The 18218-nt window shown below is 37.2% G+C and overlaps 1 protein-coding gene across 1 annotated transcript in view; it reads right to left on the bottom strand.

Annotated features, from left to right (window-relative positions):
* Positions 1 to 1046: 1046 nt before the first annotated feature.
* The window catches only part of SORCS2 (sortilin related VPS10 domain containing receptor 2), a 529534-nt gene continuing 512362 nt past the window's right edge, over positions 1047 to 18218 (bottom strand). The window contains exons 24-28 of the mRNA XM_053975679.1: positions 17357 to 17456; positions 16036 to 16138; positions 7510 to 7655; positions 5311 to 5390; positions 1047 to 4972 (exon numbers count right to left, since the gene is read on the bottom strand). Coding sequence (XP_053831654.1) covers positions 4949 to 4972; positions 5311 to 5390; positions 7510 to 7655; positions 16036 to 16138; positions 17357 to 17456 — 453 coding nt within the window. The 3' untranslated portion in view covers positions 1047 to 4948. The remainder of the gene's footprint in view (positions 4973 to 5310; positions 5391 to 7509; positions 7656 to 16035; positions 16139 to 17356; positions 17457 to 18218) is intronic.

Here is an 18218-nt window from a genome sequence, read left to right as displayed (position 1 = left end):
GGGCAAATGCTAAGATGCTGAAAGGAAATACAAAGCATGAAAATACAAACTTAACATTAAGATAATTATCTGAGCAGACCTTATTTATAGCCAATTAAATGCCATTCTAATGAAAGATTTAAGTTTTCTCAGACTAGTACTGGCTATGTGCCAGTCTTTTGAAGAAAGTTGTAGAAGCAGTGTACAACTGGGACTAAAACAGATAATGAGCCAGGAAGCAGCTTTCTGGATGGACTTAAAAGACAAAACAAAATTTTGCATCTCAAAAATCAAGATTTATAAGGATAAATGCTTATAAATTTTGTCCTGGTGGAAATCCAATATTTTGAGAGAAATGGGTACTTACTTTCATCTAAAATGCCAAAATAAAAATGAATATGGAAACAATATAGTGGTATCAATCAATATACAATAAAACAACTACAATAACTCCAACTGGCAGGGACTGTGCAATGAAATAAAATGTTTAGTCTCTCTTTTCCCCTGAACTCTCATTAATGAAAAAATGACAAAACTTTTTTAATAGGAAACATAGGAGAAATCTATGACTGAAATTGTCATTGATTCTATCTACTTAGAAACATTGACTTGAAATAACACTAGAAATTCAAAACTTATCAGAACCTTTGGTTCATCATCAAAAAACTACTGTATGTATTTAATTTCTTATAAGGATTTTCTTTTTCCCACATATTTGTTTGAGCATGTATCTGTGTAAGGAGGATGGAAATTACTGTAGTTCCATTCTAGTGACCTCTATTAAAGATACAGCATACAGTCTTCCCACTAAGAGAAGGTCTCATTGGACTGAAAACACAGTTAACCATGATAACCATGTCAGATGAAACTTGCTTTGCACTAGGAACTAATGGCAAAGCACTGATTTGTCTTACTCTACAGGACAGTTAGTTAATAAATTATCTATTTTATATGAATAAACAGCTTACTCCTCATTACACTGGTCATTGAAAGAAGAAAATGCATCAAGAAGGATTTAATTCAATGAGAATATTATAAAAGAGTTCCAAGAAATTGGATGTGAACTGTGGATAACAACAACGTCTCGCCTCAGGCCTTCTATTTCTTCACAGCCATTTCCACCACCCTCTTCAACAGAGTATAAAAATATACACTGCTTTATATTGCTTATATTATTGAAAAATTAATTAACACTGTGTGCATTTTCCCTTAATGTCCTCTGAGCATTTCTGAATACTTTATATGGATGGGCTGTTCCAAAGCCATATAAAACATTTAATGTCAAAAGAGAAAGCAAAGACAACAGCTGTAAATCTTGATGGCTCTGTTAGAATGCTTCAGATCATACTGCTTGGAGCACTCTGAAAAGTACAGTGTTTTTGAAATTGCAAATATATCAGATTTTAAGAAGGCCAAAAGAGGCCAATGAGGCCAGTACATTGCCAACTTTTCTTAGATTCAGTATACTTCAATATCAGTGCTGATAAATATCACTGTACCCATTTTTATAAGGTTTTTGATCAAATAACAATGCATACAAGTGAGTTGACAATACTAGTGTGCAACAGCAAAATCAAAGCCAATGTTGCAGTGCTACCATGTAACAGTATGTTCCAATAGCAGTGTTTAAATAAAATGACCTTTTTTTTTCTTTTTTACCAGTGATGCACATTTTTTGAATTATGCATTTTTTTACATTTATACATAATTGCAGCTGGTTTCAGTAGAGAAGTTTTAAGAACAGTGATAATTACAAGTGAAACAAAGAAAGTTAAACCATTAATAATTTATACTCATAAAATTCTTTTGCTCTGATGATCCTGAACAAACAGTAACTAATTTAGCCTCACAATGCCCCTGTGAGGTTGGTAATTACTATCAGCCCCATTTTATAGGGGGGAACTGGAGCACATACAAGGGAAATAACTTGCTCAAAGTCTGGGTACAGAATCCAGATATCTGACAGTCATCATCTATTTCTTAGCCACCACATCACCCTTCCCCACTAAAAAAAGCTTAACTGAAATATGTACAGATACTGTATGTGTGCATGCACACATGTGTGACTAGCACTCGTGCATAGGAGCAACTCTGTGTTTCTGAATACTCACGTATCAGGATTTTAGATACATATAAAGAATATAAAGATATCAAGAGACGTGAGAACTAGCACTAGTGAGTCTTTTCATTGACAGACAAACCAAGACACCATGAATGAGAGAATGGTAATAATACTTTCTCAGTTTTACAATAATTCATTTTAAAATTATTCTTGTGAGGAAATCAAAGGCTTCCTTTATTATCTGCTGGGTATTATTAATACAGTTACGGTAATACCAACATGTCTTTAGAAAACAGTTTTTAAGACATGACAAACCAACCTCACAGGAGTGCTGCATGAATCAATTATTAAGCATTGGAAAAAATTATTACAGGCACTACACTGTGCTAAGTTTTAATTAGAATACCAAGCAGTTAACTATTCTACCACATTCCAAAAGACTCCTGTGATCAGAGACACAAATCACCCTGAATTAAATGTATAAAATTATCTGTTAAAGCATAAATTAGATGTGTGACCTAGTTCCAAAAGAGTCCTTTACCAATCAGACTAACCATGTGAGAACAACCCCAAGCCAGAGCTTCCACCCCATTCCTTGTCTATGAAGCTGGTTTGCCACTCACCTGCCCTATACAAAAAACCTATTTCAGATTTATTTCACAGGAACAAGTAAGATGGTTGCAGTGTTATTTTATTCTCTGCTCCAGAGCTCATTTCCACTAGAAAAAGCAAGAAGAGCTGGTGAGGAGAGAAAGCCCCTGGAGTTTACAATTCACAGCATGTTTTGTATAAGCACTTCTCTTCAAGAAACCCAGATTCAGATACATTTAAGACCTTGGATTTCCATAGTCTGGCGTACAACAGTCAGCCAGGGCATTGCTTCTCTGTTAATAAGTTTACATGGCACTATACAACTAAATAGGCAGAAATCTTAGAACAATTTTTGTAATTGTTTTCCTGAGTGGTTTGCAAGTGCTTTTCAGAATCTTCACTCTAACTTTCCCACCTAGTTCCTTACAGTAAGTTTATAATCTAGATTTTCTTGTGCTTTACTCATACATCCTATGGAGTTAGAGCCTACAGTACTACACTGAATTACCACCTCCCAATCCGCTGCATTTGATGATAATATGTTTTATATTCACAGCTACATGGAAGAATGATTCCAATGCATACACTGATTTTAAGACAGTTCTTTTCTATTTGACTAGCCTTCATTATTTTCTGTTTGCATACTCTGGACGATGCACTATCTGTATCCTTCTTAAACAAGGTGTTGGGCGAGCTTGTCACTAGCATCAGTATGACATTCAGTGAGTACAGAGTTATTTATTCTCTATCAAAGGCAAAAAGTGAAGAGATTATATAGGTTTCTGAGAGAAGCATCCTAATCCCAGGCAGCTGTGACACACAGGATGCCAGACATTTAAACTTGCCACACTACACCATACTTGTTTTCCAACATGGCTAAAATAAACCACAGAGAAAAGACAAGAGGAGTGTGGATTCACTGCATTGCCATTCTTTAGGGATGCAGAGTCAAGACTAGGAAACTCTGACCCAACTGACAAAACTGGGATGAGGAAACAAGGATCCGACTCACAAGCCTTTGTGCAGGCAGCTCCTCCAGAAGCCCTTCCCCTGCTGTCCCTGCAGAAAAAGGGGCCAGTGGTGGTAGGGACTGAGAGACACCCCCTGGTGATGGGGAAGAAATGGGAAGCCCTAAATCCCTTCCCATCATCCCCGTGACCCTCTGGATTGTCAAACCAACCCAAGTGGAAAAGGTCAGGTTGGGATTTGCCCACTCCCACCAGCAAGGGCAAATGCCAGGGGAAATCCCAAAGAGGGATGCTGTGGGAAGGAGATGGCAGTGCTACCCAGCCCTTCCCAGAGCAGAACTCTGACCCACCTGGCACAGCTCCCCTTATAGGAAGTTTAAAAAAAAAAAAAAAAAACATACAAGGAAAGCTGCATAAAAGAGGTATTTACACTCTCTGGAAATTTAAAAAGAGACAGGCCACCAATCTAGGGTTTAACAGGAGAACTTGTCTGGCAGCTGCCATCATCCTAGAGGGGTTTGCTCAGGAGAAAAAAAAAAAAAAAGCAACTAAAATTACTGTCTTCAAGTGAAGGCACCTGGTCTGGAAATAGCATCAAGCTGGTGTTTTTCTTTCACATGTGATGGGACTAGGGGAGATACTGGTGCTGATACTTTGTCAGGACTTGCTACACTTACAAGAGAATTATTGTATATTACAAGATATCCTAATTAACATTTTACTTCCTTTAATCCTCAGAAGGGCCTAAGCCTAAATTTGTTAGATTGTCTCACACGTGTTTCAGTTAAGAGCTGGTCTCATCTAGGAGTGCATTTGTCTCTCTCTCAGTCCTTTCCCAGTACAGAAACACTTGGCCTACTAAAAAAATTGTCATTGTGATCAACCAACCATCTTTTCTGGTCTAGTCACTTGTGTAAAAATCACCTTTTCGGGCTGAAGACTCCCAGCCTTCCACTGAATACCTCAATCAAAAATATAATTAAAAAGTTACAGTCAATCATTCTAAAAATAAAGAAATAGAGCATATACAGAAAAGAAACAAGGTGGCATTGAAGGTGCCTAGGGCTACAAATTTGCTACCATAGTTTGAGTTTTGGTCAAAATGAGTTCCCAGGCCATAGAGTGAATACAAGACATGTTATCCTTCGCCCTTGGTAATTGATGAGGGATGCTTTTTTCCACAGGACTGATAAGAAACCTCCTCTCCATCAGCATTTACAGCCATGTTTGCAATTTCGGGACATCACCAGGGAAAAATAAAATGGTACAGTGAAGAGTCTTTCGGTTTTTGTGTTCAGCTGCAAATATCAGCTAACCAGGTAACTGTGCATCTCTCTGGAGTTGATGCTCAAAACCACGCCTGAGTGATTGCCTAGGAAAATACAGAAACAAAAGGCCAACATTAGTGTATTTAAGGTAGTCCACATAAAATCCCCCTTTTATTGCAGAGACAAGTAAATTGCATAAGAGAGTGTCTTTATCAAACAACAGGTCAGGTGAAGGTTGGTGCAACAGCTCCATGTACCTACAGCACACTTTTGCACAAAGCTTTTGCTCATGGTGGTGGATTTGTGGTGAATTCCTAGGGTTTCTATCCCAGTGACAGCATAAGTTGGTTCTCTTTGTGGCTTATAAAGGTGTAGTTGTCTCGAGGGGTGCAGGTGAGGGAGGAGAATGGAACCTGAGGCGTCCATTCGACATGCCACTGACCTGGGACTGGACACTGACCGGCATCAGCAATAAGGGAACTCTGTAGCTGTTCAAGTTGCCACTTCTCCCAGAAGGAGTCACTGCAAGGTAATGGTGTTGAGGAGTCCCAAGGTGGGGGTTGCGATAAAGTAGGCAACATAAAATATATAGAAAACAAAAAAAGTGGATGGGTGAGTCTGGAAATACTGTACTGTGGAAATTCAAAAGTTATGAGAAGAGAGAGAACAAACAGAAACCCAGGCCTGTAAATCCCTGCTGTGCATGGAGCGGAGGCGGCTACTGACATCTCCCAAGAGGGAGGGAGAAAGCTCACCAGAACTAGAAGGGATCTCCATAGCATAGGAACCTTCTGCAAATAATGTAGTAAACCAGAATTTAATATAAAGCAGGGATTATAACATGTTTCATACTCTAAACCAGATAAAATAGAGTATCATTAATAGGAAAATTTTCTTGGCAGTACTGAGCAATACCGGAGCTAGTGGAAAGTATTGCAAATAACAAAACAGTAGAGCGAGCAGGAGTGTAGTTTTATGTATTAAATAACATCTTCTCTCAAAAAGCTGTACAGTAGCTGACAAATACAAATTATTATGATCCACAAAAATAAACTTTTTACACTCTCCTGCTGCAGACAACCTGGCTGAAGCACAAATCACCTCAAAATCACATTTATATTCTTATGTCATCAAAACATCATGATCTTGTACTCTTTAACCCAAAAATAATGCTCTGCTCAGATGGAAGATTTTTGTTTTCTCTGAGTAACGAGTGCAGGGAAAGCAGAGATTAATTCTAAATGTGTTACAAATCAGGGTGGCATTTCTTTATTAGAGCATCCCAAGCTGCCTTCTTTTAAATAAGCCACAAGGGATTTTCTACCATTAAAAGAAATATGCTTTTGTACATTACTAGAGGTGTTTGAATGCTCCACTTTAATAGGCATGTCTGCAAGAACCTTGTTAGCATTCAGCTTCTCCTCTAAAGACCCTGGAGACAAGATGACCAAACAAATTTAACATAGACTTTGTTTTTCCAGGTTTGTTTTTGGAACTAACTCCGGTAAAGTCAGGAGAGTAACAAAGGTCATCTTACAAAATTAGAATGAAAGCAGTGATACTCATACACAAGAGATAGAAACACACAAAGCAAAGCAAGAGGCTGGATTCTTCCCTTGTGTTCAAAGCTAACACCTCCAAGAACCTAGAAGCAGCACACAGTTCTGCAAATGAAAATAAAGACATCGACAACAAACAAAAAAGGTGAAACCCAAGATAAAGAAATCTCTCGTCAGACCAGGTTCTGTCTTGCCCAGGCTACCTTGGGTGCAGCTAAAACACATCTTCTTCCTTGAGGTTCACGAAAACATTACAGTTGCCTTTCACACCATCAATCTACTGCTACAAATCCCAAAAGCTTTGGATCATCTGATTTATTTTCACAAATTTTCAGAAATGGAACTGGGTGCTTTTTACATTGTCCTAAAATTTTCAGACTGTGACCTGAAAGCAGTCTGAAGAGAATGTATTATAGATCAGAACTCCATGTTGCATTAAAATTAACCACAGGGTGCCAGGATATACACTTCCACCTGACACTGAAATAATTTGCACTGAGAGATACTCACAGAAAGTTTCCCTCATGGGTTCTTTACAACCACCTCATGAATACTAGAAAATCAACAGCTAAATTAAGAAAGACTTATGATACTTTTGATACATGAATAAATTTAATGTTTCTAATAACAAAAACTTTAAATGCCATTGGAATATGAAGGCAAATAAAGCAATGGAGCTCCATACAACCCATGAAATCTCAGAAGCATTGACTCTACAAATCCTTCTGGCCTGAACTCAATTTTCCACTAAATCAGGGGATTATTGAGTGAATTCAACTGTTGCATATTATATCCCATTCTACCAAATATAATTTATCTCTAAAATTGTCCAAGTCAATCTCCTGACATTAAACTACTATGTCTGTACTCATGCTCTATATAGCACATCATCCATACATTAGGCTGTATCTCAAGTAAGCCAAAAGGTGACTGAGATAATCCCTTGTTAGTGGTGTTACCATTTGCATCTTTTTGAGACTGAACAGAAAATGAAAAAGAACTAAAATGAAACCAAACATCAATTTAAAATTAACTACTTGTGAAAATTTATAAGCTAAAAACGAAGTTACCTCTTGCGTTACCTAGTGTTTGAGAGTCCAGATCATCATCAATAAACTCCTCACCCTGGATGATGTTCTGGGTGTCCTCACTGTGATTAACAGGGCTTGTCATCTCCTGCTCTTTTTCATTGTGCATCTGAGCGTAGACATTTCTGCCTGGCAGTTTCCTAAATGGGACAAGAAAAAATTTTGGGATGGAATTCTTTCGTGTTACACACACTGGCATCAGAGCAGAGCTCCAGCAGGACAAAATTGTTCCAGAACAAAAAATGATCACCAATCCCATCCTTCCTTATTTTTTTTTATTATAACCTAAACTTACAAACTCTTTGTTCTCTGTCGCAGTTTTATGTAACTGCTTATCAGGATCTTCAGGCTAACATAATATTTAAGCATCCATTTCTAAGATTGGCAGACAATGAACAATGTTGAAAAAAAATACTAAAGCCACATAAAACCTATTTTAAGAACTCAAGCAATAAAAGGGCGCAGTGGATGTTCATTCTTGATCCCAGGTTTCTTCACATACATTAAGCTGGGCTGCAATCATCATCACATCTCCCTGAGCATGTGGGCTGACATTGAAGTGTGATAGCATCTGCTGGCACTCATAGTCAATCAGGGACAGGGAGAAAAAGTCAGGAGGAGTCCAGGAGACAGGGAATGGAAAGGAGCAGAGACGGAAGAGCCAGGAGGCCAGGACCAAGGGAGAAGGAATAAGAACATAAACAGGCACCAATAAGAGCACAAGACAGGGGAGGCTGGTTAAGTTTAGCAGGCAGCACTGAAGGAGACACAGTATAAAGTTTGGGAACTGATGAATTAGACAAACTTCACAAGAGACAATAATTCACTCACTCTGACTGGAATCTAGAGAAACAAAAAGCATCTTATTAAATTATCAACATGGCTGAGACTGGGAGGCTTACGACTTAATATTGATAAGGGGCTCTTAACTAGATAAATTTCAATTAGACTTTGTCAACTCAAAGGGAAAAATCAGGGACTGCTAGCTTTGCAACAGATTTTATGGTTTAAACATTCCTCAAGAGCCATGCCTTTTGTGCTGTGGTTGTGTTCACCTGCAGTCTGCCTAGGCACATGAGGACATCCTTTCCCAAGCACCAAGCAAACACTTCTGATTAGGGAGCTGCAGGCTCTCAGCTCCATTTTCTACAATGCCAGAAGATGCTTGACAGCTTGAGCAGCCTGACAGCAGATCATGGCTGTCAAAGTTTGTGCTTAAAGCCAGATTATTACAATTGGTAGAAAAGAAAAACAAGAAGAGAAAAAAACAGGGTTGAACATCTGTGGTTTCTGTTGAGCCCCTTTAGACAGTGAGAGAATAGAAAAAGTGACACTAATTTTTAGGCATCTCTCTAAAAGCAACCATCTCCTGCTCCATATTACAGCAGCAGTTTAAAAGCTGGATAAATATACAGATTATTCTATTTTCTCTAGGCTTTTGAAGAAGATATGTTTTAAATGCCATTTCACAAGAAGGTGTCTTTAGCATTTTAGTTTGAGATAAAAAAAGTTACTGCAACAAACTATTCTGAAAAACAAATTCCATTGCATCGAAGGAATGAAATTTAACTTACTAAAAAATTAAAGATGACTGAGGATAATCTCCTTCCTTTAATCTGAGCAATCCAAAATATAAATTGAGTCCTACATATCTACACAAACACACATATCTGTAAAGGTAGGTGTATACACGCACATAATTATATCTCTAAATAAAAATTAGGTATTTTATCCCATTATTTGTAAGCAGTACAAAACCAAAAGGAAAGGAACAAGGATGGAAAGTCAGTCTGATGACACAATGCTGTGCTATTATGATCACTTCAACAGGTCTGAGGGCTCCTCCAACAAAAACATACACATAAAGCCAAGCCCTGCATCACTCTCCTTTCATTATATGGATAAAAAAAGCCATTTTGCAAGAGGGAAGGACATCCCTCATAACCAAAACAAATACATTAGGTAATTAATTTTGATTTTTTTTCTCCAGGGCCAGTAACTCCAGACTGTTTTTAATGTGGCAGGTAATGAAACTGGTCATGTGGAGAACTATTCTCTCAATCAGACCTGCATCAAACCTGTCAAACTGCTCACTTTCAGTCCACCATCAAAAGCCTAAGGGAGACAACACCCAGAAGAATGTCTGTAACGCATCTGCAGAATTAGCACATATGTTTCTACAATAATTATAATAACCTTCTCTGAACTATTTCTGACAGATTGGAGAAGCATCAATGGCATTATCAAAACAATTTTGACATAATAAAATTGTTAAACATCTCAAACCCATATGGCGCATCAGACCTTTGCAGCTGAGTAAAGGGAGAAGAGCTGCCAGTGTGACTACTGCCTATGAAACCAGGTTAACAAAGTGTGCCCTTTGGTGTAAATCCTGAGGCTTCAGCTCACGGCTCCTGCACAACTTATTAGTTAGAAATAACCATGAGCAGAACACATACTAGTAAGCATATTCAGGAAGAATGACGAAACCTCTCAAATTCACAAATAACCATTAAACATATTGTTGCTAAGACCATTTCCTTATGGTTTAAGAATTAAAGGAGGAAAAAAAAGTGTGAGCTGTTATTTCTCACTTGCCTTATCCTGCCCAATTCTGCTACGTACAGATCCTCTGGGGAAGGTATAAAGCTGAGGTATTCAGTACTTCAACCCTTTCCTTTGCTTCTCATACTTACATGGAAAAGACTGTAACATGGAATGGATCGGAGGAAGGAGAATATCACAGGCCTTGAGAAGACATGTACTGTAGGCATTAGACCTTTTATACACTACAGAGATCTCTCTGTGTCTCAGAGTGGTTGAGGTTTACAAGGAACACACTCAACCACCCTGAAGAAAATGATAGTCCATGCCTTTCCAAGAGGCATTTTTAATACATGTGCCAGATATTCTGTTTACAAGGGACAACCACACTGTGGGATGAAATAGAATGTCGATACTGGAGCCTCACTAAAGATGGGCCTGATTCTGGCAATTTTACTTCTTGCTTCTCGAACATGCAGGAAGGAGGCTGCCATCTCTACTTACACCGAGTAAAACTCTAGTGTACCCTGATGTACTTTGCTCTTCTTCAAGAAGCAGTTAATTTTGAGTCCAATGTAACTCTTTGAAGAGTTACAAAGACCCAAATTCTTGGGTCTACATAAAAGACTACTGTGAAAACATGACAAGACATGAAATTTGACCCAAGAGATTTGCATCAGCAATATGAAAATTGAAAGCACATTTAGAAGAACAGACAAGAAGATTATGCAATAGTTTCTTTGGGGGCTTAACTCATCTGCAAAATGCATGTGCTTCACATCCATCACTGGAGACAATTACCTCTGCTGAGCAGCACTCCATGGTTTACATTTTTAGTTCCTTTTGGTTTTCCTGTAGCATTTTATTTCAATCATGAAAAAGAAGATATTTTGCCTGCCTTGAGGACCATAAAAATATAAGCTAGAGATGTAATTCTGCACACTACTACTAAAGAACATCACAGCACATGATTTTCACCAAGCTCTCCAGGTCCCACAAAAGGTCTTCCCTTTTAGAAGATATTCCAGGAAGTATTTTGTTTTCCTTCCTTTATTCACAAATTCTAATCAATTCATACCCCAAACTGTTAGCACTTAAAAATGTTCAGCAGGAAGGAACAGCAGGAGGGGGATGTGATATTGATTCCTACTCATTTAAGCTCTAGCTTATTTGGATTTCAATTCTTTCTTTGTGGAAAAAAAATATCCATTTGCCTTTATGAAACTTCATTTATTTTCCAGAGGATTGATTAAAATTCAGTTCAGTATAAAAAATTTGAACATATCCACATGGCAAAGAATATGGAATAATGTAGCATTCTCTTGGAACTTAAATAAAAATAACAACAATAATAAGCCATTAAATAGAATACTTTATTGTGGTGTTGACTTTATTATGTTTGGATAAATGTTCAGATGACTGACTTCTTTGTGCTTTAAGGCACTCCTGATACACTCGCCTCTCTCATTTCTGAAATCTTTTCTGCATGCTATTACTTTGATTTCTGAGGATGTTTTTACAAAATATTATGGAACATTAAATTAGTGCCTGGTTTTTTTTTATCACTAAAAGGCATGGATTGGGACTAAGCTTGCTCTCATGGAACATAAAAGTAGTATAAGCAAGGTGGGGAAAAAAGATAGCTTTTCTTCAGAGACTGAAAATGAGATAGTAAGTCAATGAGGCAGAAAGATAACACAGTTCTGCTCCAGATTGTGGAAATTACCCAAGAGGGGATTCATTTACCAAAATTGGTACTTGATAGTAGCAGGCAAAAAAGGAATACACACAAAATGGTATAAATCTGGGTGAAGACGATTCATGTGATTTGTGAAAACAGTGCATGCAGCTTTAAGTAGTGTAGTAGTTTGCATACAAATTAAAAGGTGAAGATTTTCATACTCTTTCAGAGAATTGAATTTGCTGCAATTAACCAGGTAAAATACATAAGCACAAAAGCCAGCTATTTGCTCTGGTTTGGCTACTCTAATATCCTGCTATTATACAGAAATGAAAAATAAGAAAATGATGATTTCAGATCTTCTGCTAGTAGCATGATGATTTCAAGGCAGCTTTGATGTGGCTAAAATATAATTTTCCTTTCCTTCACTTTGCCTGGTGCAGACAGTGCTATTTCCCTTCTCTATACTGTTGCCCAGGATCCCACACCATAAAGCTTCTTCTGAGAGGATGAAGAAATCTTTTCTGGATGGCAGCTTGAAAACCACAAAAAAAATACAAACATTGTTTCAAAGGGAATGGAAGAAATGTGTTTTTACTGAACCAAATCTAGTAAAGATGGCATGGTATAAGAAAACTCTACGCATATCCCAGATCTGCATTAAGAAATAGCCCTGGATTTTTCAAAATTATTTTCCAGCTGCTTCATATTGTGGACAAAAGAAGCAGCTGCAGTCCATTTTACCTGGATGCTTAAACAACTGGAGCATACTAGTGAGTATTGCAACATGTTGTTTGCTTGAGGCACACGCTCTGTGGTGCTTTCCATAGTCAGGAAGTGAGAGCAGAGCAGAGCAGGGCAAAGACGCTTCACTCGTGGCTTGCCCACCACCCAAACCTGCTGACAGTGATGCTCCTCCTGCACAGCCATGGTTCATTCACCTGCAAGGAATGACCCCTTGATCCTTGTTTCCATGCTCAAAATTCCTCCCCTAAACTATCTAAACCAAAAGCTCAGATAAACCAAACAGCTCATTTGCTGAACACCATTTCAATTAGTTTCTAAAAACCCATCACATTTATAACTTAAAATTTATTTGCCACATACTGAGTAAAAATAGCCCTAATTGGAATTCTTTATCTATTCTGATCACAAAGGATCAAACTCCTGTGTTTTCTCAAAACATTTTTGCTTCTTTCTTTTTTTTTTTTTTTTTTTTTTTTTCCCTTTGTTTAAAGCAATGAATCATGCTTGGGATTGCCAGGAGTCACTTCATGAGCTCTGGGGACTCCAGCAGCAGTTTTTCAGGAAGTGGCGGGATGCACAAAAAAACCATCAGATAAAGTGGGGGGTGCATGAATTTCAGGAATGGGGACATGAAATGACAAACACTTGCAATTTTACAGCATGTAAAAACAGAGGGCAGCAGTCTTCCTAGTCAATGCTTAAGTATTTGGGATTAGGGCATATAAGAACAGATGTGACCCACAGTCATCTAATCATTAGCTAGACAGCCATGACACTTCTGGTTATCCAGTAGATCATAAAATTATAGACTTCAGGAAAAATTTGGGCAGGGGACAAGACGTTTCAGCACTCAGAAACCTTGGGGCAGTTTGGGTGTGTTTTGCCATTTTCTATCAAAGCTGTAGGTCTACACAAAAGTCTGCTATCTTCTCTCCTTTTTTTATCACAAGTCCTGAATTCTGTCATTGCAAAGAGATGACATGCTCTCACATGTGAAGCTGTAACCTCCCTGCGAATCCAGTTACCATCTTATTTTTGCAAGCCAGTTTTTCCATCTTGCACCTTTGCAGGTATCAAACTTAACTTAGAGCCAGCAAAGAGAGAGAAAGAGAGAGAAAGCAGCTCAAGACATGCTCATACAGTCTCCTGCAAACCACCTGCTTTGCATGTGCTCCAATGCTAGCTGCAGGTCCTGCAGATGCAATCAGTTCAGTGATAAAACTAGGATCAAAAAAAATTTCACTGAGGTAGGGAAAAAAAGTTTTAACCCTTCTATTAATCTACATGAATGAAGGGAAGGCACCGCCATATGTCTTCCATCTCCTCCTTAGGTTTGTAAATCATACATCATAATTATGGACAGTATTATCCTTTCAACACTTTACACATCTGTAACTTCTTTGTGGAATTAAATAATATTTTTATTTCCTCAAGTTATCTGAGTTACCGTAGGCCACTGTAGTTCTGAAATTATCACCTAAAATTGAACATTTTTTATTGCCTATGGCATTCTTTCAGCAAATTTTTAATACCCAGGCATATAATAGTGAAAAGTCTCCTTTATCTATTTTAACTTGTAACTTTTATAGCTATAAAGGACACTCATTTCATAGCCTCAGTCCCTATGGACCAGTTTGTAAACTATGTATTCACTGTACTGACTTTAAAATGACTGTACTCCCAACAAGTACTCCATGGGGACCCAGCAATGCACCAACCATCTCCTTAAACACAGGAGAGACTTTTTAAAAAGGATTAAAGACTTTGGTGGGACAGGAGGTCACAGGGAGCCCATGAGGAAAAAGCGATTTTTGAAACATAGCACTGATTAGGTGCTCAATATTCTGTGAAGAAGAAATTGCAAATGAAGGATGCAACAAAAAAATTGTCAATTTTGAAAAGCTTAGCAGTAATATTTAAAAAGGATTCTTTCAAATATCTCAGAAACAGATAAGATACAGACTAAAATTGAACAATACTGCCTGGTCATTCATCAATGCCAACAGCAGTAGTAGGCTACTGGCAAACTTTTGAATATATCTCACAATAGTGCTCACTTGCATCTAAATTACCCCCAGCCCCCAAATGTAAATGCAAATGATTTTCACGAATTATATACAGAAGTGTGAGAGACATTAAATTTGTAAATTGTGCTGTATTTTCCTCATTAATAAAAGCTCTACTTATAAAGCAATGGTTCATTGGGCATTTTAGAAAGAACTCAAGGAAGAATATGTTTCTTTCCTTTCTTGAATATTTTATACTTGTTCTACCATGCAGTAATTCTGACTGTTATTTAATTGCTCTCATTTAAGAGCTAATAGAAGATATAAATCAGAAAGCTTTTAAAAGATATCACAAGGAAGTTTTATGATTGAAACACAAACAGAAAATCCTCCATTGTATTGCTATTGAAATAATATAATTACATCACATCAACCATTTTTATGTTTTTTCTTCGCTTCAGGCACCTAAGAGAGCAAAATGGGTTTTTAGTCCATTGTAGACAGTCTGATACGGTATTCTGTGCTTTGTCCTTTAAAGCAATCAGTCACTATGAACTCTAAAGCACTTAGGTTCTTGAAGAAAAAGGAGTTTTTCTCTATTGACATAAAAATATTTTAGCTAAACAATCTCTTACTTAAAGCTAGCTTAATTTACCGCTGTAAAAACTTAATGCTGCTCCTAGTTCTATAAACTTATATTTATTTTAAATAAAAATCACTCCTTAAAAAATGAGGCAAATCAGTATGAATCCTCACTGAGGAAGGACAAGGGAAGATGATGATGATGATGATGATGATTGATGATGATGATGATGATGATGATGATGATGAAGGCTAGTTTCCAGTATGCTCAAACACTGCCCCATGAACAACAACAAATTATTTAAATTGCACAGCAGCTTGGTTTAAAATCAGTCACAGAGATATCAGACTGTCCAAGGCTGGCATTGCTCAGTTTTGAGAATATACTCCACACAAGGGCCACTTGCAGAAATATTTCTTCCCTCCACACTCTCTACTGCCAAGTTAATGCTAATTTCTTTCTGTCAGTCATTCTCCATGGCATTGCCTCAGCAATTAAAATGTAATGTGTGCAAAGAGAAGCCCCAGAGCATTACATGCTTTGATAAAACTACTCTTCTAAGCAAATCAGCATTGCAGATGCACTCCCTAGTTTTATCCCTAAATTCCGATAGTTTTAGCTTATTCATAACTGTTAGGAGTAATGAGAAGGGAATTAATCAGGAATAATATTTTATTATTAAGGAGATTCAACTCAGATTCTTGATGGCATTGTTTAGACAAACTGAACAAACTCTCCATAGGTCCCATATTGTTGATATTTATCTGGGAACACAGCAAGTGAAACAAGCATCAGTGCAGTACCTTGATGTCTGAAAAGTTCAGAAAAATATGACTTTCAAAGTGGTGTACTTCGTACAATTCTTCAAGAAATCTTCTTTCTAAATAACAAACTCTGTCTTGCTAATCCATGGATAAATTTAATTATTAAAATGCATCTGTTGATTAAGGTTTACTTGCCTTTTGAACTTGTAGAGGATGAAAGCCCCAACTGCAACTAGACAAATAACAAAGAGAACCACAATAGCCCAGTAGCCACTGCCTCCTCCAATCCTCTGGGAGTCTGAAATACAAAATAAAAGAACAGTTTTACATGTCCCCTTCAACATCATTCACATTCTTGAGCATTCTTTTCTATGTAATTGTCAGGTAAAAAACATTGGTTGTTGTTTTTGCAACCTCTTCTTTTCACTCCATCTGACTTCCCACAGAATTCGTTGCTGTCTTGTTACTGAAGGACAGAGGACACATTTAAAAAATAGAAAGCAACAAACAGCAAAATCCAAGATCCTGAAGATTTAATTATTTGCATACTCAGTGGTTGTTTGGGTTTTTTCAGGGAATCTAAAGATGTCATATTAAATGATCACACCCCCTAAATACATGCTTTGCAAAAGCAGGGCTGTATTAATTTTATAGATGGAGAAACTAAGTCTCTGAACAACAAACAAGCACAAACAAAAATTACAGAATATTTTCATAAAATATTCAAGTCAAAGCTGGACTTTCTGGTTAAAACATCATTTTAACATCTCTCTGTTTAAAATACACACATACTCTCTTCAACCACTTTCCATCAACAGTGAATCCAGGGAGGCAGGAAAGGCACACCACTACCCCTGCCCCTGCCCTATTTCCATTTGTTTTAAACAGAGAAAAAAACTTAACTTATCTCAGGACAGGATTAGCAATGTGGAGACCCTACAGCAACCTTCCCATTAGTTGATCAGAAGATCAGAGATACATGGCAGAGATGCAGCAAGCCTTGTGTTAGACCCATCTAGTCACAGCAGCAGAAATAATGGCTGATACAGGGCAAAGAAGTTCTGCTTTCTTAGCAGCCAGTGCAACCTAAAGTGCTTTTAGATCACCAGATGAGTTTTTGAAGCCTGGTTGGCTCTTCCTTCAGGGCACTATTTTGTACAACGGCGGTATTTAATTTATGTTGTGGTAACACAGAAAAAGCAAGAAGCATGTGATACAAATCATGAGGTATGAAAAAATGAAAACATAAAAAAAATATTTGTTTGGTTGTGATTGTTAATTATGACCAAATGAAAATGTATACATATATACGTGCATGTATATATATATATATAAACATATATATAGTCATATATGCATATGTGTTTATTTATATGTAACAAGTACCAAGTAAATATATACATATGTGTTATATGTACACAAACATATTGATATCAAAAGTCTTTCTCCTTAAATTATTAGAACTTGAACAGGCATCCGAAAGTTGGTCTACTGATAGTTTTTTCTGTATATTTACCTGAACTGGAGTCAGCTAAAGTCACTAAGACCCAGTATCCTCCTCTCAGAAAGAAACTGATGTTGTGTGCATTCAGGGCCTGCTTTATAGCTGCTATTCTCTGAAAATACAACAGAGAGAATGTCAGATGTCTTGTACTCTGTTCCACTTTGAAACACAATGTTTTAAAAATGAAAACCTCTGGTTCTTTAAATGGTGAAAACACTTGTCAATGACAAGTTGAAATCTAAAAGAAATTCAATATTTAAAAATCAAGCAAAACTTCAGAAGACATAAAAGCTGAAAATGACACAATTTTATAGCCAAATCTTTCTTTTTGATTACCCAAGTCTTTACGTTTACCCAGTATGAGACAGACAGCAAGCAATTTGCACACGCTATTGGGTTTACCTGGGTCATAACTCACACAATGCATAATCCATATTAAAAAGCCCCCATTATTCTAACCTATCAGAAGAAAACCTGTGATATCACTTTGGATTTCTTGCCATGAAAATTAACTACTATTTAATAATGAACTGCATGTCATAATTTACCTTACCTCCTTACCTATAATGGAATAAATTCCATTTATAGCTAATTTTTAACAATACTCCATAGAAATATATACATTCATCCATGTGGAAAAAAATCAGTATTCCTCTCATTTTCCTCCAGTGAATAGAGCATAGTGAAATATGGTCTCTCATATTTTTATGGAGCAGAACCATAAAATATACCCTCACATCCTAACCCCAGATGACAAATTGTCTGAATTATACTTTCTACTTGCTTGTGTCTTCAACATGGTCAATTTTCTAAAAGATCAAAGCTGGTTTTATACTCTATGCCTTATAATTTGGGACACGACTTCCCAGAGGAT

This window comes from Vidua macroura, chromosome 4 (assembly GCF_024509145.1).
Source record: "Vidua macroura isolate BioBank_ID:100142 chromosome 4, ASM2450914v1, whole genome shotgun sequence".
In the NCBI taxonomy this organism is placed as follows: Eukaryota; Metazoa; Chordata; class Aves; order Passeriformes; family Viduidae; genus Vidua; species Vidua macroura.
The sequence above is the reverse complement of the archived record's forward strand: the minus strand, read 5'-3'. Positions and strand labels throughout refer to the sequence as shown.